The sequence below is a fragment of the Bufo bufo genome, chromosome 6 (assembly GCF_905171765.1).
Source record: "Bufo bufo chromosome 6, aBufBuf1.1, whole genome shotgun sequence".
Taxonomy (NCBI): Eukaryota; Metazoa; Chordata; class Amphibia; order Anura; family Bufonidae; genus Bufo; species Bufo bufo.
The window spans coordinates 98,777,966-98,805,551 of record NC_053394.1 but is presented as its reverse complement, the minus strand read 5'-3'; the positions used below and the strand labels follow the sequence as shown (position 1 = coordinate 98,805,551).

Here is a 27,586-nt window from a genome sequence, read left to right as displayed (position 1 = left end):
TCTATTTATTTATTTATTTTTTTCTTCAAAGATTGTTAACCAATTAAATATAGAGCCAGATATTAAGCTGTGTGGGCCACCCTACTTTTTCTCACAGAAAACTGCCACCTAGCACATATAATTGTAGAAAAACAAATAATAGGTGCCACTCCTGTGGGTCTAGTATACTGATATTGTACATGCTTATTTCCATATGAATAATTTTGAAATCCACACTGTAAGCTTTTGAAAGGAGTGTTTTTCTATTTCCGATAAAGGCATCAGTTAATATTGACATACATGTGGAAAATTCTCAGGTAAGTGAGGTGTAGCACATTTGTACAAACAGCCTTATTTACTATTTCGGTACCATCCCACGTTAGAAAATGACCTAATCTCAGTCTTCATCTTGGTTGTCTACTCCCACTATATCTAGTATGACACAGTATTCGGTTTCTAAGAGCTTTGACTGCTGGGAGATTCATCTCATGTTGCTAGAACCAGTGAAAATAAGATGGAAATCTAGCAAACTACTGCATAGTCTTTTTCATGAGGTCACACGCAGACCTATAAGTATATATATATATATGTAATACACTTACAGCCAGCTTGCCTGTGAGATCCAGGGGGCTGGATCTCACAGGCTCTCCCGGAAGACAGCCACGATGCCTTCCCTGCCAGCGGGGACCCGATGGCTGCTTCCTCCCTGCACGGACATCGCACGTGCCGCGGTCAGCGCTGACCGCGGGCGTGCAGGGGTTAGTGCTCTGGCATCGGTGATTTCAGGACTAAAATCCACCTAAAATCCTTTTTCGGCCTGATCTGATTTCAATAGAAATCAATAAATCGACTTTCTCTGGGATATTGTATGGATATGCAATTTGGCTTGTGTTAATGGGTCATGACTCCTTTCATAGTCACATTATAGTAATATTAATGACTATACTACTGTGTAAAGTATTCCAACAGGAAGACCTGATTACATCAATTACAGGCTGCTTGCACCTTTGTTATATCCACACAACTTGCAGGACTGGTTTCTGTGAGAACATTTTGTGTTATTTTTGCAAAACAACTGGGAAACAGTTGGGCTGGGCTCTTAAGAAGAAAGCCCTTTAATATCTTATTAAACAGGAGTCGTTTGGAGGTTACATATCTGTACACACTGCTTTTATGTAGTAAATGTTACCAAATGATTCACCAAGCAATCCTTTAAGCCCTGATATCAGATGTAACATGGTCACTATATTTGTCTTTGTAACACACTGTGGAATGCCATCCCATTGCAAGCAACTGGTTCAGATGACATCTAGCATACCACAATCCCTCTGCTGGAAATCGTGGATCTACAACAGCATAGGGTTTTTTGGGTACATTGAAAAAATGGTTTGGCCTCTGTAAACATCACATCTCTATGCTCTTTACACAATGTGGATATATCTATAAAGACACTGGCCCAGATTTACTCATGGTAAATATGGTGTAATCTTAGACAGGCTGTGTACACCTGCACCAGATTTATCACCGTGCCTTAGGCCTATTGCACACGGACGTTTTTTTTTCCCGTTTACTGGACGTTTTTTGCGTTCCGTATACGGTCCGTATACGGAACCATTCATTTCAATGGGTCCGCAAAAAAAACGGAATGTACTCCGTATGCATTCCGTTTCCGTATTTCCGTTTTTCCGTTCCGTTTTAACATAGAACATGTCCTATTATTGCCCGCAAATCACAGTCCGTGGCTCCATTCAAGTCAATGGGTCCGCAAAAAAACGGAACACATACGGAAATGCATCCGTATGTCTTCCGTTTCCGTTCCGTTTTTTGCTGAACCATCTATTGAAAATGTTATGCCCAGCCCAATTTTATCTATGTAATTACTGTATACTGTATATGCCATACGGAAAAACGGAACGGAAAAACGGAACAGAAACGGAAACACAACGGAAACAAAAAACGGAACAACGGATCCGTGAAAAACGGATCGCAAAACACTGAAAAAGCCATACGGTCGTGTGCAATAGGCCTTAGGCTGGATGATAAATCTGGTGCAGGGACAGACACTTTTGTCTTACTCTAACTGGTTGGTTTACTTTGAGACAGATTTTTATGCCAGAATTGTGGCGCGGTCTGGGTGCAAAATGGCACATCCACTTCCCTGCAAAGCTCTGCCCCTTTTCACTAAGCCTCCACCCCTTGTCAAGCATGTTGCAAAAAAGTGCAGAAACCTTAGTTGCAGCAAACTGTGCCACATTGTTATACACTGGTATACCATCCAAGCAAATAAAATAAAAATTAATAAGAATAAATAAGATAGAAGCACAGCAGGTCTAAATCGGTAAGGAAAGCTTATTCATGCTATAAAATAGTATTTTCACATGACCATATTTGCAAGATACACCCCGTAGAGGACCCAAAATACAGAAGATTTGCTTCCACTGTCCTTTCTATCTGTACATGGCTCCACACCTGCATTTGATTAGATATACTGTTCCAAACTAAATACCGTACCACCATGTGGAAGTGGGCTAAGAGTAAAATTATGGGCAATTTGTGTAATGTGCAGTTAGGATGCACTCACACTGTGTTGGCATTGTACATTTGGTGTATGCATCAGGAAAGCTCCCATCACATATGTCAGGGCTTGACAAATTTCCTTGGAATCTAGGAGCCAGCTAAAAAAGTTAGGAGCCAGGCGGAGCCGCGTCATAAAGCCCCCAGTAGGCGCCCCCATAGTGCTCCCCCCCCCCACTTTTCCATAGAGCCCTCCAATAATGCTGTATACCATGTTAAATATACCGCTGCTCCGTCCCCGAACCCTATTGACTATAATGGGGACGGGGGTGGAGCTCCGGCGCAGCACGGCAGTTCGCTGTGAGAGGCCGCCGGACTAAAAAGTTGGACATGCAGTACTTTTAGTCCGGCGGCCTTTCACCATGCACTGCCGTGCTGCGCCAGAGCTCTGCCCCCATTATAGTCAATGGGGACGGAGCGGTGGTCCGGCGAAACAGCGGAAGGACGGATCCGACAGGGTGAACAGCCTGCCGGATCCGTCCTGCCGCAAGTGTGAAAGTACCCTTAGTTCTATAGCTACTGAATGAGACAGAAGAAGGGATGCCTTTAACATATATATCTCCTTGAGAAGCCAATTTGATCCTAAAGGGTTAATTCAAACTAATCTAAACTGTGTCCTGTCACTTTTATCTCTGCTCCTGTCCCTTAATCTTATCACTGCTGCAACAAAAGCATCAGCCGAGAGCCTCAGTGTAACCTGTTCTGGAGTCTGACTGACTGTTCTTTTAACTCAAAGAATCGAATGAGTCACTAACTAATCAGATCTTTAGATTCTTTTAACCTGAGACTCATTCGATTCTTTCTAGACTCCCTCCTGTACTTGTGTCAGTGACTCAGAGCTGCTAGTGCTTGGCTGGCCTCAGCTCTGATTGGTTGGTGGGCGGGGAGGGGAGGGGCTGGCAGAAGCAGCTTCCACTCTAGGATCAGATTACACTCCTCCCGAGTCCCTCCCCTCCCTGCTGCCAGCGTCTCTGCTATTGTGTGCTGTGACCGAGCTGTTTCACACTGTGCTGCCTCCGGACAGAACGGCAGCTCCGCACCCATCGCCCGGGCACCTTTGAAAACGGGCTGACAAATACCCAAGCGCCAGAACTAAATTCCTGGTCGCCATGGCGACCTGGCGCCTGGGATTTGTCGAGCCCTGACATATGTTGAACATATCCATAGTCACATTCACTCGACATAGACCAAAAGAGTTTTGTCTTTTCACTTATTTATTGGAAGAACATATTGGAGAATCCTCCCAGTGTATACCTTTTTTGGTGCAAACACTTTAGCAAATCTGGGCCATTGTCCAAGATTGGAAAAAAAGATCTGCATTTCTTCCCAAAAGCAGTGCCATGACTGTCCACAGACTGTCATTAATTTACTTGAATGGGGAAGAGCTGAAATACCCAACAGGTCCTTTTGGCTAATCCTTGATAATTCCTTAAATTAAATGGCTTTCCTAATTATTATGATAATTAAATACGGACAATGGTTTAGAATTTGCATATCACTGATTCCTAAAACTATTCCACTCTTGAGGAACCCCTGCTCCCATTGCTACCTCAGAGAAGACCCATTTAGGGACATGTGGACCTCTGAGAAACCTCGTCCAGATTCCAGGAATCAAATGTCCACATTTATCATACACACTATATACAGGCAAGCTGATAAATGGAAAAGAGTGAAACTTGAGATTCCAGAAACCTAACTGATCCTATCTGCCAAACGTATGTCATGATATTTAATGCATATTAATCACATTCTCCTCTCATCTGAGTTTTGGATTCTTCTTGATTAGCCTCCTTATTTTCAATAGATGCTTTGTTGAAGCATCTGTTACTCCCATAATTGTTGATTGTGCAATGGTATGCAGGAGAGTAAAGTTACTCATTGTTAATGGTGAAGCCCCGGGGACAATAAACTTTATATCTTAAAAGTAAAGAATTTAGGTAAACTGTTTTAGGCACACACTTTGCCTACTGGTTTCAAGAAGCATTAAAGTAATCCAGTTGCTACTGGTGCCAGCCAAATTCCCTGCCTTATGAACAGTTTGTGCAAATTTATGGGAAATTGGCACAGACAACTTACTAATATCTCCTTTTTAGAAGTTCTTTGCTGTTTTCATACTGAAAAAAACCATGCTCCCTGCTTAAAGGGGTATTCCAGTCATAAGAAAAAGACTTACAGTAGGATACAAATAACGGAGTAGAAATAATAAACAAGCTTATACTTACCTCACCGATCCCCTGCTACTGCCATTTCTTCTGTGCCTGCGCCCCTCCTGCACCCTACTTCCTGCTCCTATCCTGACACTGCAAAGAATGGCCCAAATGCCACTCAGCCAATCACTGGCTGCATCGATGACCTGTCTCAGTCAGATTGCTTAAACAGCATTCCCAGCCTTTTCTTGTCATGTTGTGATGTCAGCAGGAAGTAGAATGTGGCGGGGATCCAGGCCCTGAAGAACGGCAGCAGCAGGGGATCAGTGAGTACAAGCTCATAATTTTTTTTTACACCATTTGTATTCTACTGTAAGCCTTTTTTTATTTGGCTGGACTACCCCTTTAAGGCTACTTTCCAGCTCACCTTTAGTAGATTAAATCAGTCCCTGGTGCACGGAACAGGTAAGTAATGACTAAGGACTAAGTGTCTGAAACGCGTAAACTGGTGTTGGAGTGTGAGGTTTGATCCACATGCTGTAATTTTGCTACCACGAATAGAGAGACAAGCGACACAACAATTTCTTTGCAGTGCTGGAACTTCATTTATCGTTGTTTTACTTTCACATCTGCGTTTTCCGGCAGAGGATCTCAAAACCGGAGGAAAACGCTTAAGTTTTGTCCCCATTCCTTGTCAATGGGGACAAAACTGAACAAACCTGAACAGAGTGCACCAGAATACATTCCATTTTGTTGCATTCCCATGCAAGACACAAGACCGCTGCAAGCAGTGTTTTTGTGTGCGGCATAGGAAACTGATCCGGCACCAAAAACCATGTAAGTTAATTATGCCGGATCCGTTTTCTTCGGACACAAAATAAACGAATCCAGCACCCACTGACTTACAGTGGTTTTAGTGCCGGATCCGGCATGTTCATTTTCGATATAATACAACTGGATCCATTCTGAACAGATGCAGCCAGTTGTATTTTCAAACGGATGCGTTTTGCTCTGGTTTTGAGATCCCATGGCGGATCTCAAAATCGGGCAGCAAAAACGCATATGTGAAAGTAACCTAACAAGGGAATAGTGAAGAATGTCTAACAAAATACAGTCACACTGCCACTACATTTGGCTTGTGATTGCTTTTTAATGGCCAAAATGGCATATTCTGCAGCACTATTATTTACGGTATGTAACAAAAAAAGAGCAACTCAGCAAAAACGTGAGAGACCCAACTAGAAATGAATTAGATTTGTGTTTTAAATAATTTTAAAAACAATATTTCACAGTTATAATCTACATTAAAAGCATTAACCATGTTGTTTTTTATACAGTCAGACCTAAGCTGCTCCGTCAGGAGTCGATCAACTATTGCATGCCGAAGGTAAGTATTTTGAAGAACATATTGGTATACTGTAGATTCCCAGCATGGGGCTTAGGTCGAATATTGCACCTTTAAAAAAGTAGACATATACTGTAACAACCCGGTCTTCCAGTCCTTAGCTTTGCAATAGTAAATTTAGATGAAGCATTCCATACATGACACAAATATGGTGTTGTGTCATGGCATACCCCTGTTATGTCTGAGCTAATATATTATGAATCCCGTGTCTGAACATTGCCAGACAGCAGAGTCATTCAATGTTTCAGTGAAACAAATTGAGCAGATAGATTTGTTGCATTTGCTTTCAGTCTTGTATTCGACAACTTTCCAAAGCTTCCAGGACCTGAATGTCGGCAGAGTTCCATGACGTGCACTTACAGCAGCTTATACAGGCATGTTTTGCTGAGGCAAGCTACTCAAGATGTGTGGAAAATATATCGGGCTACAGCATCACATTTCTGTCTAGGTGATGTTTTTTTTTTTTCCTGATTCTTCTTTATGGTAATTTTTTGAAAGTTACAAAGTACAACCTAGTTTTTTTTCGCAGAAATCAAATCTTGTTTCAGCCTGAAGCTATGGCATGCATAATAAAATCCTCTTTAACACATTAGATATTTGTGTAGGTGGCACATTTGGTACAATGGGCCATTTGAATACAATATGACTTAAAGAAAAACTTTTGAACAGTAATCTAAAACATTCTGCAGATAAAGAGGTTGAGTAACTTTGCTAATTTTGTACTTATGGTTACGTTCCATGATGCTTCAATTTCCATTCACATCCAAATATAAAAATTTCTGAATTGATTTCCAGTAGGCAGTCATTGTGGGGGCATAGGTGATATGACTGATAATGGTGTAAATGACCTGGCAGTAGAATTTACAGTGGTGTATCTACCACAGAGGTGGACCATGTGACTACCATGGGGCTCAGGTAAGGGGGGGGGGGGCTGACTCTGAATGCCTTCTTTGGGTGAAATCGAAAGCAACTTTTTCTTTTTTACAACTATATATATATATATATATATATATATATATATATATATATTAAATAAAAAAAGTGTCTATAAGATCTGTGCATGCCCCAGCTCCAAAATAAGCAAAGGAAAGAAGCTAATATGTTAATCTGACCTGTGTTGAAGTCATTGTGTAAAGAAGGGGAGGAGGTAAGCTGTGTCTATCACCTATTGTCAGGGATGCAATTCTGTTTTACCTCTATATAGGTGTTACCTGCCAATGGAATCCTGACTGTGATGATAATATGATGACTGCTGAGAAGTGATCTGTACAGAACTGGAAGTTTCAGCCTATAATGAGGCTCAATGGCCACAGTGAAAACCACAATTTTTTTAGTGATATGATAATAAAAAAATAAAAAATAAAAATTGTTAGAAACTTGTGCCTGGTTTAACAGTGAACTTCCTGCTAATAGACTCCCTTTAAAGGGCTGGTTGTTGACTAATAGAGCAGTCACACATAGGTGTTGCTAGAAGACAAACTTTTGACAATATCTGACAATATATATTGATGACCTATGCTCAGGATAGGTCATCCATATCTGATTGGCGGGGGTCCAACACCCAGGACTCCCGCTGATCAGCTGTTAGAAGAGGTCAGGGTGACCTCTTCCTATCCATGTGACATCACTGTACATGGCCTTGTTGCAGCTCAGCCCCATTGAAGTGAATCAAAGTCACTATACAATTTACAGCACTGCCGTATGCGCTCCCCATAGCTCAGGGGAGTGCGCCAGCTCTCTGAAACAGAGGAACGGTGGGGGTGCCACACCGATCAGATAATGATGACTAGGTCATTATCATTTCACAGATAACCCCTTTAAAGACTACCTACCAACTGGGTCTCTGCAAAGAGAATGAGTAACTTCCATTAGGCAAAATATGTACAGAAACAATAAAACAACGCATTTAAGAAGTTACTGAAACTGTCAGGTAGATTTAAACAGTTTATAAAAGTGGAATTTTAACTTTTCAATTAAATATTAAATCGAATTTAAATTTAAATATTTCATATGAAATGGAAAGGAAAACAATAAAACTCCTACAAATAGTTAAAAGACAGAAAATTGTTACATAACATACAAAGAACAGTTATTCTGGAACCTGGCTTTAAAAACAGACTAATATCATATGGTATATATTAGGTAATGGTTTTATAAAGGGGCGACATCATAATCTAAATCTAAATGAAAAATAAATATTTCAGTCATCACTTCAGTTATGAAGTTGGTTTTAGAAGTTTCTACAACGGATATTTGAAATAAGCCTCTGAAAACAATATTTTTCATCAGGACAGATTTGATGTATGTTGAAGGACATTTTTCTGGATAATCATACATTGACATACATAGCGTGCCAGTATGGAATTCCTATTCATCAAAATAATGCACGCCAGTTGAGAAATGTGGCACGAATATTGGGTTATACTGGGGATATCTTCCTGTACCTTTTGCAAATAGGACACACAACAACTTGCCATACCCCCTTTTTCCAAAGACTTAATAAAATAAAAAAGAGGTGTGTGGATTCATAAATATGGTGTTCAGCCTGTGCATTATGCTTTTCAGTACAATTACACTGGAATTGCACTGATAAATATGTCCCATTGTGTTTCCAATATGCTAACATGAGTGCGAGAATGACATTTAATATGCTTTAATAAGCGAGCAGATGAACATGCTTCAAACATGAAGTCACTGTTTATAGAATGATTCCAAACAGTCAAGATAGCCTAAAAGTCTATCTTCTGTATTAAAACAAGCCAAGAATGAGAGATTGTTTAAAGACATGCTCTTACGTCTCGCTCTATCCTAACAGACGTTTTTAGCTTAAAGCATTTTTTGCCATAAAAATATAATCTCGTGAGACAGATGATTTTCATGTTTTCCACATTTTATCGTCAGTGATATTTAGGAATTTAAATAAAGACTTCTAATATGAAAACGTAGGTTGGGGTCATTAAGTTTTAATTAATAAACTCAGGTTTTCCTCCTCCCTAATAAATGCATTCTGTTGACCTAATTGTTTATCTATGAAGCAGGCCAAATCTGATAACTAGCGACTACCCCAGTGATGGGCAAACTACGGCCCGGCGGACCTTTTTATCCGGCCCGCAGAGCTGTCCGGAGGCTGCAGGAGTGGAGATGAGCGCTTTCATTGTGGAAGCGCTCTTCTCCATATTCATCTGTATCGCCGTCCTCAAGACAGCGATACAGATGAATGGTGCGTATGAGCAGGGGAGAGGCGTCTCTCTTGCCCGTTGGTCTGATGCCTGGATCGCATCACTGACAGCAGCATAAGGTAAGTATATGTATTTATTGTTTTTATTATTTATAGTATACTGTGGCAAGAAGGGGGGTGGGGGCCCTATATATTGGCATAATATGGATTGGTACTATGGAGAAGAGGGGAAGCACTATGGGGGCCCTATATACTGCCAAAATATAGGGGGGGGACTATGGAGAAGAGGGGGAAGCACTATGGTGGCCACTATGGAGAAGAGGGGAAGCACTATGGGGGCCCTATATACTGGCACAATATGTGGGGGCACTATGGAGAAGAGGGGAAGCACTATGGGGGTCCTATATACTGGCACAATATGTGGGGGCACTATGGAGAAGAGGGGAAGCACTATGGGGACCCTATATACTGGCACTAAATATTCTGCGAATTGGTAAATATTCTGCGAATTGCAACAACAAAGCTTCTGTAACTCCAAACTTTGATGCCTTAGCAAAAAAGGGAGACCAGCAACACTGTTCCCATTAAAATTGAAGGTGAGTTATACATACTATGTTATGAAAGAAATACATTGCATACAAGTTTTGTACAATAACTCTTTTTATGCTTTTCTACTTTGAATTAAACTAAACCTTTAATGTTACAAAATGTAAATTTAAATTATATTAATTCACACAAACGCCCCATCCATCTACTCTTGGTCCGGCCCCCGGGTCCAATATACAAACCCATTGTGGCCCACGAGTCAAAAAGTTTGCCCACCTCTGGACTACACCATGCTATTGTCAAGATCTACCATTGTCAAATACAATAGACAGAAAGCCTGGTATCAAGTAGATGAGCTCTGTTCGTGTTGGGTTTGAGGGTTCTATCTGTGTTTCTGCCAAGGCCTATTCTGATGGGCCCCATCAGTGGGATCTGTCAGTGTCCTTTGGAAAATGGATCTGATATGTATATTGCTTGTATGAATAGAGCCTAATATGCACCACCAGCACTTCTGATCTCAGTTGATCCGATGCTGGATTAGCTGGTAATTTTTCTTATTGCAGCAGTGATGGGGAAGGAAGGGGGGGGGGGCAATAAAAGAAGCTAGAAAAATAAAATAATATGTTACTTTTAATCTTGAGAGGTTACTTCTTGAGCAATCATGGGAGGACACAGAAATATTCTGTAGCCCAAGTGTTTCATCTGCAGATGTTTGTGAGAAATAAAATCTGATACCACTGCTACTGAAATCCCAAGTGAGTCATTCCAAAAAAATTGAAATGGGGAACACATGGGGCTTGATGTGGTGTCCTAAACTATTTCATGTTGACAGGTCTGCATTACAATATTATGTTACTAGACTAAAATGTAGTTACTTATTGATCAAATATATTTTGTAAAGGCCTACCAACCAAAGTAAAGGGGCTGTCCCAACTTTAGACAATAAGGAGCTAAATCTAGATAAGGTCCCTTTAACTGATATCCATTTAATAAACACGTATAATCAAAATCTGAACTGAACATCTGTAAGATAAAGTAGTGGTTTTGAGGGCAGATATTATTCTTGAGATCTTCAGTGACTCCACTGATAAACCCTACACCGTTCCTTGCCTAAAATGGCTAATAACAATCTCGACTGCATCCAACAGCACACAGAATGTAGAAAAGGTCTATTATAGGCTTAGTGTCTCTTTAAAAACAGTGGATGCAACAATGTACATCTGATCTGTTGCAAGTGGCAATCATTGTAAAACCTCGATCTGACATCATGACAGTGCGTAGCGTTACATGATGGAGCATGACTTAGTAAACATAGTTCAATGTCAATAACACACACTTTATTCTCTTTCCCCGTCTCTGCCATAGAAGTCATTTCAATGAACATCTGTTGTAGATTTTGAAACAGATTTGCTTTAATGCTGTATTTAACAAGCCTCTTTAATCTACATAGACTGACGCTAACCTTTATTCTACGATTCTAATTTTAAGATCCTTTTATTTTTCTGTCATTTACTAATGTTATCAGGAGACGAGCACAGTTTCCTTCATTGGTAAAGTGCAGCCCCTTTGTTTAATAAAGTCTTCCTTGCTGACTATACAGAGCTCCAATCCAGAACACGGCCATTCATAGATGGACACGTGACCTGACACGTCCATCAGTGGCCTCTATTGAATCCCACCGCGCATGGCATTGTGTATGTGCTAGTATCTTTTGCCGGAGACAATGCTAGTCGATGCAGGCCGCTGATGGACGTTTTAGGCCACTTGAATCAGCAGCCATGTTCTGCATGGGAATACCATGCTGTTAGTGAAGAAGACTGGACTAAACAAGAACAAATGCAGATAGTGGCAGTCAAATTCGTGACCACTGCACGATTCAGACTTCTCACTGCAGTGCTGCTGGGCTTGGGAGCCCCATTTCAGTGGCTGCTGGGGGTCTCATGCTATCATGCATTTATCACCTGTCCTGCAAACGTCCCATGGGTTGTCTCAAATATTTAGAGATTGTAGTATTACATAGAATATATGGCAAGGCTGAGGCTACGGAGTCCTTATTGTGACTTCTAGATACCATACTAGTGGGTCTTTTGACACCCCTTTAAGGATATGTTACCAAAAACTGTTGCACAGTATCTTTCTATGAATGGCTTTCAGTATAAATGAATGTGTGGCTTCAACCTTTACATATCCATAGGTTTCAAATAAAATATTACAAATGTTAATGTAATTAAATGGAAAAAGAATCCCAAAAATACGGTGAGCTCCATTCTTATCAGTTCCTCCTTCTCTTTTCAATAGTAACTAATGCTTGAAAGTGACCTTTCCAAAGGATTTCCTAATAACTAGATAGTTTGGTTAAGCATGTGTGACTGCTTTATGGCTGAAAGGTCAGATGCTTAAGTACTTGGGTTACGTTAAAGCACTTTTTTATTTTACACACTCGGTTGATGCATGCTGCTTAAATGGAATAAGAATCTCATTATGTAAGCCTCAACAAAAGACATATTTAGATAATGGAGTGATTATGCTGATGACATGAATGATGACATCATTTAACAGCTCAAGGGAGAACATCCAAGTTGGACATTAACCAATTCCAGACTTGAATATTTTTCCTTAGAATTTGTACAGAATTACTAATACATCACATTCAACCAATACTATGTTAGTCATGATAATTACAAGATACAGTAAAACTAAAACATCTCGCTCCTTGTAAGTTATAGATTGCCTAAAGTGTTGCTACCTCTGTGTTCCTCCTTTAAACTGGCCATATACATGACATAGCTGTTGTCCAAATGCTTATTTAGCCGACAGCCATTTCACTCGACTTCGCTAAAAACATGGATGTTCGGCTCAGTGAAGAGGAAGTCTTTTTGAGGAGAGGGGAATAAGTCACTGCCAGACATCTCAAGTAGCTGATTATCTCCCAAGGGAACAATGGATCGGGGATGTTGAAATCCTACATGTTCAATAGCACTTTTCTCCAACATATAACATTAAAAGCAAGTTGGGAGACCACCATACACAGAAGATAGCCTGCCAATCCTGAAGGTTCGGCCAACTTTTATCTTATGCATATGTACATTTTAAGAAGACTTATTATTCCAGTGAATGCATGGTACCACAATATATACAGTGTTCCATACTTTCACATATTAAAAAGGGTACATTCATTTATGCAAATTATGCAAATAAAAAAAACTATAGAAACTAAGTAGAGTTTTGTTCTGGAAAACTTGAATAAGCGTAAGGGTTACAAGGTCTATCATGCAAAACATTTGATACTATAATGTGATTGTTTCCAATACTAACCAGCAGAATTTTGAATGCAGCTCTGGGCTTTAACACAGACTTCAAAATGACATGACTTTGCACTGATATAAAGCAGCAAGGTTATCCTATTTGTTGCAATGATTATGTGGGAGATTTAACAAATTGGTGTAAAGCAGAACTGGCTTGGCTGCCCATAGCAAACATTCCAGCTTTCATTTTTCTCAGCACTTTTGGAAGATGAAAGGTGGAATCTGATTGGTTGCCATGGTATACATGAGCAGTAAAGTTATGCTGTAAAGTGGACAATATAGAAAGCATGCCATTCTAAAGAGTTCCACCGTCACTACTGAAGACCATTCCATTTTTTTGCACTAATGGATACTTCTGCTGATTAAACCTGGCACTAATATCTAATACCATAAAATAGCCAGCACATATCACTTAAAGAGGACCTTTCACCGATTCTTACCTGTGAACTAACTATACAGATATGTAGAGCGGCGCCCGGGGATCTCACTGCACTTACTATCATCCCCGGGCGCCGCTCCGTTCTCCTGGTATGCCCTCCGGTATCTCCGCTCACTAAGTTATAGTAGGCGGAGATACCAGTTTCTAAGTTATGGTAGGCGGAGTCTGCCCTAGCGCTGGCCAATCGCAGCGCAGAGCTCACAGCCTGGGAGGTTATTTTCTCCCAGGCTGTAAGCTCTGCAATGCGATTGGCCAGCGCTAGGGCAGACTCCGCCTACCATAACTTAGGGAACGGAGATACCGGAGGGCATAGCAGGTGAACGGAGCGGCGCCCGGGGATAATAGTAAGTGCAGTGAGATCCCCGGGCGCCGCTCCACATGTCTGTATAGTTAGTTCATAGGGTAAGAATCGGTGAAAGGTCCTCTTTAAGTAGAATTGTGCACATTCTACACCACCAATATACATGCCAGGTTCCACCAGGTTAACCACAAATAAAACAGAAGCTCCATTTCCCGAGGTCAATAAATAGCACCAGATTATGCCAGAATGGCTTCTCACATGGAACTGTAATGAATAATCATTTTACACAAATTCAATATTTGGGTCAAATTCTGTATATTCTAAAATGGCAAACCTGTACATGTACCTCTGGTTTGAAATCAACTTTAACTTTAATCAAAAGATACCTTATTTCACGCTACTGCAGCAAATTGTGATTCTAAAACACTTTTTTTTTTTTTATTCCCACAAGTCAATGACATTTTCCCATCTTTAAAAATACTATATTTATTAGTTACACTCTTAGAGGGCAAAATGGGGCCATTTTTTACGGATATACAGTGAAAAAGGCAGACCCTAAAACAGCTTTAAAATACCTTCTGAATCATACCAAACAAACAAAAATGTAATAGCAACTATAAGTCACAATGTTGCATTGGTGATTTAATATCTCATAGACAAGAAATGTTCAGACTAGCAGCAGGATACAGAGGCCTATACAAATTGCAATACCTAATGGCAGTGAAGCACTAAATTGACATCTCCTCCACAACTCTCATACAGGGGAGAAACGACTTCTTCATAGAAAATGTCATTTGCATCAACCCATGCGCCACAGTGTGAAACACAAATTCATATCTTTTTAAAGGCGTTACAAGCCACACGGCAGCTTGCTCTAATGAAAATATTAGGTTGTGTAGACCAATGTAGACCAAAGTAAATGCTATAATTACAGACGTTTAAGTATCTGTATAACCTGAATTAAGGGGCAATTACAACTAACATGTCACACAATATACATGTACAGACCTGCCACTATGTAGAATCAATGATGTCTGACACTGAACATAGCCTTAATTATCAACTATAGAGAATTACACACCATTATCTAACCTTAACTGTTTTGCAATTCATGAAAAAGCACAGCTGATAATAATAGACACAAGTAAGGCTTCGGTCACATCTCTGGTAGTCTGTTCTGGCAGAGGAGGACTACCGCATCCCATAATGGGGCACTGCCACATTCCCTTTCACTGGTATATTATATCTACAGCAGAAAGATGGCATCTATGTCAGAAACCTGCTGGATCCCATTTGAATGAATGGGAATCCAGCGGAGCTCATCAGTGTCTGACTATGCCGATACAGTAACTCCGTTAATCTGCTCCTCTGCTGGAACAGTCTGCCGGATTTACCAAACAGAGATGTGAACCTAGCCTAAGAGAATAACATCAGCAACCTCCGGCACTCCAGCTGCTGGGAAACTACAACTCCCAGCATGCAAACTTGCTCAGCTTTTCTTGTAACTCCCATAGAAGTGAATGAAGCATTTTGTGAAATGTCGTTTCAGAACAGCTGGAGTGCCGGAGGTTTCTGATACCTGATCTACTATGAGACTAGGGCTTCATACACAATAACAGGGCTGAGTACTAAAGGGCAAAACAAAGCTTTATATGATAGTATGTAATCCCACCTTAACCCCTTAAAGAGGTTATCTCAGGATTAATTTTAAAAATGAGAATCCAATATCATACGGTACACCATAGTCTCTTTATAATACACTTAGAACCCGCCCTGTACCTCACATGGGTCCAGAGATCTCCCCATTCATTGATCCAATTACTCTGCTAGATTTATTTCAAGCTGGCAGCTTAGGGGGCGTGTACTTTCACAGGGGGCGTGCAATTTCTACTGCAACTGGTGGCAGTTGAAAGATGGAACTGAGCATGTGCTTCCATCTCAGTGAGCAGGACAGAGAAATTAGAAAAAGAGTAAACAGCAGGTGGCGCTATACAGATATGTTTTATTGAAGGGCTATACTAAATTTTTAATTACACAAGTATTCAGATCCAGGTGCTGGTTTGAAAACTGTAGAATATTTTTGCAGGACAATCCCTTTAAAGTTAAAGTTGGATACAGCAACTTAAACTCCAACTTGGTTCGACACAATATCACGACATACTATCAAAAACCTTGACAGACTGCAATTCACAACACAACCACTGGATCGCTACACATAGACATGATAGGATAGACATCTTGTGACAGAGTATCGCAAAATGTAGCCATACCACGGCACACATCTCGTATAGTAAGCCAGGGGCAAAGATGAGGAAGGCCCTATCTGTATTTTCTGCTACGTCACTGGAGCGGAGAATCAGTGGGGATCCAAACTCTCGAATTAGCGTTATCTTGATAAGGATCTATGACTTCTCAGAAGAAAAGTTAGTAAGATGGGAAACTCTGCAGAATACATTGGTTTCTGAATATCAAAATATTGGGCAGTGTGGGGCGCTGAACAGCAATAGATAAGGATTGTAACGTGCCTTGTGTTTATCTTTAAACAACATTAATTCATGAATTTAATATTATAAAATGTACCGATCATAATATCACATTACGCTCGGTGTATTAAGGTAGTCATACCTATGTACACAGTATCTCATTTCTGATGCTGTCAGCATTGCACTGGTCACAAATCCTTATGCAACCTACGTGCTTACCCTTTACCATTTTCTCCCATCTCGCACTATAAATTCGTGTCTTGTGTCTTTATTACATTCTTGAACGTTCCAGCTGTTTTCAGTCAGGGAGAAATGGATATCTGTTTAAGTTTTTATTTTAAAGGTTTAGAAGTCGCATGCTTATTATTCCTGAGGATGTGGTCAGGCATTAATTTACTTTTAATGACCCATTCAGGGCAATTATATTTTCATTAAGAAATTGATGATTGATTAAAAGGTCAGCACCGACTGTTTACATCGTGGCACCGCAATGCTGTCCTACAGTCCTGTAATGTACTGTACAGGATCATGAGAGAATTAGGGAATTAAAGATCTTTTTTTTAAAAGTACAATTAATTACAAAGTGGGTTAATTTATGACATAAAGCCGAATGAATGCTTTAATCGCTGACATATTTAAGGAAATTATTTCATTACTCGTCCAAGGCATTGTTTTTCATGTCTGCAGAACCATTCCAGTAAATTAAACCGTTTTGGCCTATAAGTTTTCCGAGAAGAGGTGAGAATTTGAGAAAATAATGTACAAAACTGAGAGATTTTCACAGAGAACAAACTTTTTTCTTTTACTATTTTTGGATAAATTAAAATCTATGTACATAGCATGTAAGACAGAGGATACGAGTTCAAAGGGATGACATTTGCAATAAATTTTACCAGTTGTATTCAAACTGTGAAACTGGATCCCTTCAGTACCAGAGGTACCTGCATTACATTATATTTTTCTTTCATATCCTGAAATATTACCCTCTAGGTCTGTGTGTAATTAAATGTTATGGCCATTGTGCATTAAAATGCACATTAAAAGAACTCATAAGAACAACTGCCAAATGTCATGAATAATGGGGGGAGGAGGTCAATCCAGAAACACAAAACCTGTTGTCTTGATTTAAAAAAATGCAACGATAAGCTTCTGTTCTGGTGAAGTCCTAACTGCGTTATATCATCCACAGTGGACACAATTCACTGGTCTTACAGAAGCAAAGTGCCATCCACCTTATTTTACAAATATGATATAGATACAAATTAAGGCCTCATGCACATGGCCGTTGTGTGCCTGTGGCCTTAATTTGCCGGATGCGGACCCATTCACTTGAATGGGTCCGCAATCACGGAGTGCGGAGCGGAAGCACGGACCGGAACCCCACGGAAGCACTACGGAGTGCTTCTATGGTGTTTCTGGCCGTGCCTCCGCACCGCAAAAAGATAGAACGTGTTCTATTTTCTTGCTGTGCGCTGACGGATCACGGACCCATTCAAGTTGAATGGGTCTAGATCCGTTCTGGCCGCCGCACGGACGTTGCCTGTGCACGGAACGGACCCACAACGGCCGTGTGCATGAGGCCTAAGAAGCAGCATGACATATACAACTGACAAAACTTCAATGTCAACCTCCATCCTTTGTGATAGTCATCAGGAGATCCAGAAGAAGCTACTCTACAGTATCTCTTCTTCCACAGACTATAATGGAGACTGATGTGTTGGTAATGTACAGCCCCAACAACATGGAAGGCATAATTGATCTATATGGGTATCTATAAGGTTATCCCAACATTAGGCTAAAAATGCATTAAAAGATCAAAGGGAATCTGTCACCAGCGATCTCCTTATCCCACTGTTTGCATAGATGCATAGCTGTGGTTAAAAGGCTGTTTTTCTTTTGTTGCCCGAGGCTCTGTTCTTGAGTTATGATACTTTTTATTATTATGTAAATTAGGCTTTTGTTGCAATGAGGGTGTCACCGTTGGATTTGCTGCACCCAAGCTCCGCCAGCCCCTCCCTTGCTGCTTTACCATTGCCTGGCCCTGTCAATCAATGCAGTCAGGCAGGACTCCATTACTGGATAGAAAAAAAAGCAGCGGACTCCTTTTGGGCTGGTATATGTCACTATACCTTTTTGCAGCTGTATGGAATAATGCAGTCTGCGCTGCTCTTCCGTGTGGAGGCATTGTGCCAAAAAAATAAAAAAATGGATACTATGAGCCTAATACAGGAGCTTACAGACACTATACAGAGACATGCATTGGAGGCATATGTCAGGAAATCCTCCCAACACTGTAGTGTGAATAGACCCTTAGAGCTGGCACATACGTTCTAGCTCAATAATGCTCATCAATCACAACACGTCATTATAAGCTGTACATAAGGTGATAAAAAGAAGCACAATCATAAAGCTTTATACATGCAATCAGCTTCAAAACACACAGACTGCAGTAATGACCAAATGTTTAGATCTAGATTCAATATGGCCAAAAATACTATAGAGGACATTTATTAAAACTGTCATTTTACTTGCCGGTCTCAATCTATCCCCCATTGGCGCCATATGTGCCACAATTATTAAGAGGCGACCACCTTTTAAAGAACTGTAGTGTATGTGTGCAGGTCCGTATGTTACAATGGAAAGGGGACTATAGCCACTCATGCACCGACACTACACATCCTGCTCTGCCCAACCAGCAAGGGGGTCTCTACCCCCACAATTTGCAAAGTTTCGTGCAAGCGTGGCATCTGCCAAACTTTTTGAATTTTGATGCCAGTTTTCTGGTGTGCAGGGGTAAATGTCCCCATATGTACTCAATTCAAATTCACTAAACATATATTTCATCGACCATATAGTCAATTACAGAGAAACAATAAAAACAGCCCCATGTAGACCATATTGAAAGTGGTGTCCCACTAACCTCAGCCGTTCTCTCACACCTTCCTACTACGGCTCCCTTGGCCACATCCATATCTTTTTCTTGGATGACTGAATCTTGATACTTGTACGTATAGCACCACTGTCAGCTATCATGGATAAACATCAGGACCTAAAGTTGCAACACATGGCAAACAACACAAGGCGTACCTTTCATAATGTCGCCGAGTACAGGTGGCTGCGCTGGTACTTCCTGGATTTCCACCCAATTCATCATAAATATGTTTCCATTGCCTCCGAGCTGTGATCTGTACAAAAGCATGAGGCGTATTTATTAAATATTAATGCTTTCTATATTACGGTCTGCAGAGTGCACATTTTACATCAGACAAGAACAACATTGTAAAATTATCTCCAAGAACATTTTATATGGCAGAGCACTGTATGATCCATAGATTCAAGACTCTTCAAACAAATTATTGGCAGAAGAGTTATTACCCTGCCCTAGATTCGGTAAGCCACAGAGGGGGTTTATTACACTTGACTACATCTTCACTCTCATACGTTTTCAAGACAAAGAACCTGATTTACACTTATTCCAGAACAGCAACAGGAAAAATAAATTTAGCATTTCAGCGGCAGTTGTGAAATGTCAAAGGTAAATATCAGACTTTAACCTCTTCCTGCCTGCAAAACGCAAATCCATGTTAGTTTTTTTTTGTTTTGTATATAAAAAGAGTGAATTTAATGCTCTATATGATTGCAATTTTATTATGCTCACATTTGTGGTCCGAACACATTTCACTGTATACAAATTGTTGCCTAAAATGCAAGGTTTAAAGGTAATGTGCCATCAAAAAATGAGCTATTGTTTAACATATTTTTAAAGAATTGTTAATGTTTATTGTTGTTATATGTTATTTTTAATTTTCAGTGTCAATATTTGTATTAAATTTTTTTTTTTAAAAGTTAAATCCTGCAGTTTTCGCACTGGCCACTAAGCCTAATAATAAGCGCCACTTCTGTACAGATCACTTTACTGCAGTTACCTGCTTATCTCTCATTCTCATCCTGCCTATAAGGATATCACCTCTGTGTATAGATAAGACAGGATCCACCATTCACAATAGGTTATCTATTTCCTTGTACTTGTACTTTCCTTGTACAATTACCTCTGCACAGGTCACAGAGCATGCCTAGAAGACTTTCTCATAGAAGTCAATAGGGTCCCCTTCTGTCTATTGTGTCTATGGCCCATGTGGCTGCCGTAAAGCCATTTTTAACGTTTTATAAATGGTGTTAAGAACAGCTTAGGAAAGATGGCCACCCCACAATGATGTTCAAGAAATAGAATTTTAAAAATCTACAATCAGAAAGTAAAAACAGATTAGAAAAAAAGGACATCTGTTGCTATCTGGTTTTAACTGGCAGATAAAAATTTTGGTGAAACATTTCCTTTAATTAGTTGACGGAATCCCTCGCCAAGCTACTGAAAAAAATAAACTTCTTCATATGCACCTTCTTTATGGCTGAAAATGTACGTATGGTAGGATACTTTTAGGGTACATGCACACGTAGACTATTATGTGCGGGTTTCAACAAATCTCTTCTACACACTGTTGAAATAGTCTGCAGCAAGCTTGGAAATGGTTGCTCTGCACCGAGTGAATAAATCACTGGATTTTCCTTTAGAAATCTGAAGTGCTGCTTCTTTTCCTGGCATATATTCAGATGATATTTGCGCCAATGTGTAAGTTAAAAGTGGATCTTTTAACACAAGGGGTTATAAAAAGTCTCCATCTTTGACCATTTTAGAAGTTCTAAGGTACTATGGTGAATCTCGATATTGTAATCTCTTTGTCTTCAATCATTACCAAAGTAAAAGAGTGGCCTGTAGAAGACGATGCGTTGGGCGCCACCTCCATAGTTTAGTGCATCACAATTTGTCTAGATGCCAGAATGGTTTAAATGGATGAATCCTACTTTGCGTGACTGATTATACGGTTTTATTTGCAGATATTACATACTGCGGCATAACACATTACCTCATGTCCTAGAACTGTCCACTTCACGAACTTCATGTCTCATGTTTACATGTATGTGACGTTAAAGAGGGAAACCTAAGCTATGATTAGGGTATCTCACAATTAAACAGGAATAGGTTCCATTTAATCAAAGCAGAACCTGGAAACAATTAGTGATGACATCTTTCATTTCTCTAGCGGAGTTGTCATTCTGTGAGTGTGTGTTATGGCTGAATGGTTTACATTGGGGAACAGAAAGAAAAAAAAAAGGATCTTAATCTTTTCTCCCTTATCCAATGTTTTCTTGGTTCAAAGAACATAATGTTCAGTCCGTGACCATCAAAATGTACTGTATTTGTGAGCTAAATATAGAGCTCTCATGTCAGATAGCATTAGTTAATAAAAAGGAGCGGAGAGCATTTTCGGAATAACTGATAACTTCCTGTTTATGCGCTTGTGGCATTTCACCCATTAAGCTATTTTACACTACAATTAAAGCAGATAAGTGCAAAACCCAATTTCTTAATGGCTGCTGCTGATTATGTTTTAAAGCTTTTAAATACATTCCACATTATTAGACATGAGCAGATGTCAGGTATTTTGCCAAGTGAAGTTTTCTTTTTATACAATCTTGGCTGCTTATACCATAATAAGCTCTTTCTTAACATGGGAAAAATTACAGACCCAACTAATTTCCTTGACGGGGAAGAGTTACATGTGTTTTCCACTTGTACATTTTCTTACGACAAGTTTACAATACTTCTAAAGCTGGAATTAATCAGGCGTCTCTCCAAGGCTAGTATAATAAACCCCCTTATGTGAATTGCTATTCTGAAATATTGTTTATTTAAGTGTTTGCTCCAAATTTGTTAAACAGAGAAAAAGTTAAAATTTCACAATTCATTCCGCAAGCTCAATCTCACGAGCTAAGACTCTGTTTTCAAAGGTGTTCACTGGCAAAAGCCTGAGTCACCCCAGCAGGAAAATCTATTTGTGCAATAGAACTTACTGTCAATGGAGAATAGCTTCCATATTTAACGGAAATGTGGATCTATTGTTTAAATCACATTTTAATGTCTAACATATTTATAAAGAATTTTTGATGTTGTTTTTAATTCTCCACATCAATATCTATAATTAAACAAATTTAAAAAATACGATTTGCCACAAAGCCGAATTTCCTTGCGCTTCGTGGTAACAAATAAATCCTTCAATTTTCTCACTGGCCACTTCTTGGTCTATACAGATCACTTTACTGCAGTCATCTGCGTATCTGTCATTCTCACCCTGCCTGTAATGGTATCACGACTGTGTATAGATAACACAGGATACGCCCTTCACAGTAGGTGATTGTCAGAGCTTATCTATTCTTTCCTTGTACAATGACCCTTTGCACAGGTCACACAGCATGCCTAGAAGTCAATGAGGTTCCCTCCTGTTCATCGTGTCTACAGCCAATGGGGCTGCCATGAAGCAATTTTCTTAATGCTTTCTAAATGCTTTTAAGAACAGCTCAGGCAAAATGGCCGCCGCCATAATCATGTTCAGGAAATAGAATTATAAAAAAATCTGCAAATCAGAAATTTAAAACAATTAGAAAATGATATGTGTTGCAATCTGGTTTTAACTGGCAGATGACATTTTTAGTGACACATTTCCTTTAAGTGGATCTGTGATGTTGTTTTTCAGTTAATAAACAATTGTCTACGTGCATGTTCTAATATCTATCCTCTGTTCTGGTTTTGCTCACTTCTTTTATGCCCATGTTAGCCAGGTGCTTCCATCCAGTGCCGAACATATGAAGTTGTATGCTGGAGAAGGCAATCATGGACCATGTATGAGGACAGTGCTGTGCGCTCACCTTGCATCAGTCTCTGTAAGCGGAAACTACATGCAGCAGTGAGCAATAGAATGCTAAGAGGATGGAGCTTCCTGACAGCAGAAGGCACATCACTGGAGCATGTACAATGTGAGTACACAAAGGGACTAAAGGTCTTGCTGTGACTATTGGGAGTAGAGGAGGAGGATGACTGCATGGGGTCTTACTGTGATTGCCTGCTGAAGAAATGGAGGCAGCACTGCTGTGATTACCAGCAGAGCACAGGGCTGGCCTTTGGTGACTACCGAGGAAGTGGGGGCATCTTATGTGACTACTGGTGAAATAGAGAGTGAGCTCTGCTGTACCTACTGGGGCACTGGGGAGGGATCCCTGTTGCAACTACTAGAGAGGGAGCCCACTGTGACACTTATATGATCACTGGAGAATGGGGACTTGGTTTAAACTACTAGAAGGGGTGGGAAAAACTGTTAGGACGGACATTTTGGTGGGCGCAGAGGCATACCTTATGCCCTAGTGCAAAATCTATTAGGGCCCTAATGTCCATGTGCTATTTAATCCCATTAACTTCTGTAGCAGATGAGTGTGGGCCACCTCAACCATGAGAACATGCGTGCTACTGTGAAGCCTTGCATGCCCTATAGCTGTCCCTCTAGGACAGCTGTATTCTTATTACTGGTAAGGAGAAACGGACAAAACCTCAAATGACATACAAGGCCAGGCTTAAACATCCTGGTTAAAAATGCATTTGTCTACTTTTTTCTTATTATTTTTTTTTAACTGTGCATTAATATCTCCTTATCCAGGTTTTGTAAACCCAGCCTTACAGTATGCTATTGTGGATCCTATATTTTGGAACCAACTCCTAAACCTCTTATTTCCTACGCCAATAATTAGTGTTGAGCGAATCCGAAAGTATCCAAAGTGGACTGTAATACAAATTTCAGGCAATATTCAATTTGTCACAAAGCCGAATTTCCTAAAATGGTGGCTGAAAAATAAAAATATTTATACTCAACTCATCCACTTGATCGCAGAAAGGCCACCCGCTCCCATCTTCATTGAAGAAAACCCAGCAAAGGACCTGAGGTGAGTGTGAAGACGTCATCACGTGATCATGCTGGCCACGCGATGACATCATTAGTGATGATGTCACCATGTGTGGCCAGTGTGATCACATGGTGACATCATCATGCTCATCGCAGGTCCTTTGGCGGGTTTTCTTCAATCAAGATGGGAGCAGACGGCCTCTCAGTGATCAAGGTGTGTATAATTTTTTTTTAACACCGGATTAACCCGTGAGGAGATAAATGTGAGTCATAGATGCAGCCATCAGCGTTCAACGCAGCATCTGAGGGGTTAAATGTGTGTGTGTGGGGGGCTCGATCACCATTCCTTTCATTGCATCCGCTCCATACAATGAAAAGCGATTTGTGACAAAGTAATTCATAACGAATCGAATTTCTAGACAAAGTTCGGCAAAGCTGCCGAATCTAATTTTTTAAAAGTTCGTTTATCTCTACCAATAATGTTCAAATATGGACATACAGGTTACAGTGTTGGTTTTGGCTAATTAGAAAACTATATATATATATATCTTGAGAAAAACAATAAAATATTCAGAACACTTACTGTTTCATATCCTCCCAGTTTTTGAGCAGCTTGAAACATAGTCCAAAGGTTAACTGTTAGAAGGACAATAGGTATTTAGATAAGCATTGCATTAACCAGAGCACTTCAAACAAACACATATTAAAAGATAACAACAAACTCATGCCAAAATGATCAAACCCAGAGATGTAGATGGATTTCACAATTGTGGAGAAAATAACTGTATTTCTTTTGGTATAAGCAGATGTATAATATTATGAAAAATTAATGAAAACAGCACATGGAAAAGCTCAGACAATGTTGTTTATAGGTCGCGCTATACAGTCTACAAGGCTTCACAATTAAGAGAAGCAAAATGTTTAGTTTTAGTCTCAGTGGAAACAAAAACATTATTATTTCCTGAAAATACACCAAAACAATCCATCCAGGCCAATCTTTGCATTGAATAAAAAGTTGGAAGCTACCACATTTAGGCTACTTTCGCATATGTGACTGGCTGTTGTGGAATAGAATGCCAGGAATTGGCTGGACAAAAACCGCTGCAATTTGTGTGTGGCTGATTCCTGGCATATTTGCTGGGTAGCATCCGGATCTCTGCCAGTGGGCAGATGCCAATATCCAGCAATCCAACTTCTGAGCTCTGACTCAGATGTGAAGCTAGCCTTAGTTATATTCGCTGCAACTGTTTTAGACTGCAACTATAGTTTATTTCAAAGTATTGTGATGCTTGGGAGACAATTCTGATAGGGTTTCCAACCTCTAAAAGTGTAATCATTTGCAACATACACAGCTTTTATGGTTACCTGGGTCTTTCAACACTTCCTGTTGATCTAACACTTCCTGTGATATCACAATAACAGCATCCAAGAATTGGCTGCTGTGGTCACGTGGGGAAGGAAGACACGCCATCATGATCATGAACCTCCCTGGTCAGTGGCACAAGAATGGAAGATTGCGGAACACAGGAATTTCTTTACAATTATATATCATTTATTGATTTAGCATCATAATTTTCGACTCCTGATCCAGATACTTCATGCATTATCATAGCCACTTTTAGTAAACGTATCGACCGGACGTTTCGATCCTAGTTGGACCTTCTTCAGTGGTCTAGTTATCTGGACGTCGTGTTATCCAGCGCGCCATACCTCCAGCCACAGATACCAGATAACTAGACTTCTGAAGAAGGTCCAACTAGGATCGAAACGTCCGGTCGATACGTTTACTAAAAGTGGCTATGATAATGCATGAAGTATCTGGATCAGGAGTCGAAAATTATGATGCTAAATCAATACATGATATATAATTGTAAAGAAATTCCTGTGTGCCGCAATCTTCTCTTCTATAATTACGACTTTCAATTAATCCAGTGTGCGAAGCTCCACCACTACAAAAGTGGCACAAGAATGGTGATTGTATCACAATGTATTATTTTATTTACAGGACTTGACATTCATTTTGAGGATTTAAAACCCCTCTGAACTTTGTTGATACCCCTCAACTACTCACAAAGTAATATTTGACAAAAAAGAATTGCACAAAAAACAACTTGAAACGCTAATAAGTTGAAATACAGTTCAGTGGGGGAGACATACCCCATGTTAAGAAAAGCCAAAATTATGAAATTAATAAAAATAAAAATATATGCAATAAATTAAACCACAAAATAAGAGAATCAAAGAAAGGTAGTTACAATGTTTGCTTTAAATTCCACGATTCAAGCCTAGTTCTGAGATGTACAACTTTGTCATGGCTTCCCTATGACTTCACATACACATCTCCTCAGTATAATTGGGAGACCTTATATAAAAAAAAAGCACTCTCAGAAAGATTATAGGATTTCACTAAGCATGTCAATAAACATATTCACTTGGATTGTGTGGGTAATTCTAACCACAAGTCTGGAAAAAATGTTTGACCTGCTACCCGATTGGTCATATATCTAGCCATTTAAACCAAACTGCGAGTCCAGATGCCTTTGTCTAAAACCACTTTGCCCCCGGATTACATAAATGCACACGAAAAACTTACAATGGCTGATTTTCATAAGTAAAAACAGATTAACCAGCGTCATTCATGAAATAATTCAACTATGATGGACGCAAGACTAAAATTTTTCCAAGAAAAAAAATGTTATGTTGCTTTGTTCTTAATAGAAAAGTCCTGAATGAGGCATCACCGCAGAAGCAGAAAACAGTTACTGCAATCCTGTTACAATTACAGTTTCTTATCCATTTCCTAAGTACATACTGCTGGACTTGCTTCTTTATCTTTGATAAATCGATCAAATTAGAAGCGGTTCAATAATACGGGACTTAAGTCCTATTTGTTTAATACTCGGCTGTTTGTGGGAAGTTCAAGAAAATGAAAATTAGACGACGTGCCCTTCAACACAAAACAATTTTGAAAGCCTGGCTGAACCTTCCAATGTTTTTCAAATCCATTAACAGATTTGCTTAGGTCTTGATTTAATCTAAATCAATGCATAATGTAACAAAGCTGTTCAGAGAACATTCATTGCTCTTCTATTTCAAACAGCCCGCTTGGAGACAAACATTGTAATCATCTGCAGTTATTCAAGTTTATCATGGCTGCCAGAGCTCGGCAGCAATCAGTGCCAATTAGGTATGTAAATTGTTATGTAAAACATGCAAGGGGTGACATTCCTCATAAAAGTAACACATGGTTTCAATGAACGAGGAAAATATCTCCAAGTGCATATTGCAAATTTGAAGAAAGGACAAAAGTGGTTAGCAGTGAAGGACTGAAGTACTGCTTTGGGTGTTGTTACGATTGGACATCATTTTCTTTCGTTGATACTGGCGACTATAGAGCCAGTCATTACTTCTCTAGCACATCTCTGCACCTCTTCTTTGACTT

General features: G+C 39.8%; 1 protein-coding gene across 2 annotated transcripts in view; it reads right to left on the bottom strand.

Annotated features, from left to right (window-relative positions):
* ARID5B (AT-rich interaction domain 5B) overlaps positions 1 to 27,586 on the bottom strand; it is a 302,008-nt gene that overhangs the window by 29,327 nt on the left and 245,095 nt on the right. For both annotated transcript variants that reach the window (XM_040437893.1, XM_040437894.1), the window contains 2 exons: positions 24,728 to 24,780; positions 19,445 to 19,542 (listed from right to left, as the gene is read on the bottom strand). In XM_040437893.1, the coding sequence (XP_040293827.1) occupies positions 19,445 to 19,542; positions 24,728 to 24,780 (151 nt within the window). The remainder of the gene's footprint in view (positions 1 to 19,444; positions 19,543 to 24,727; positions 24,781 to 27,586) is intronic.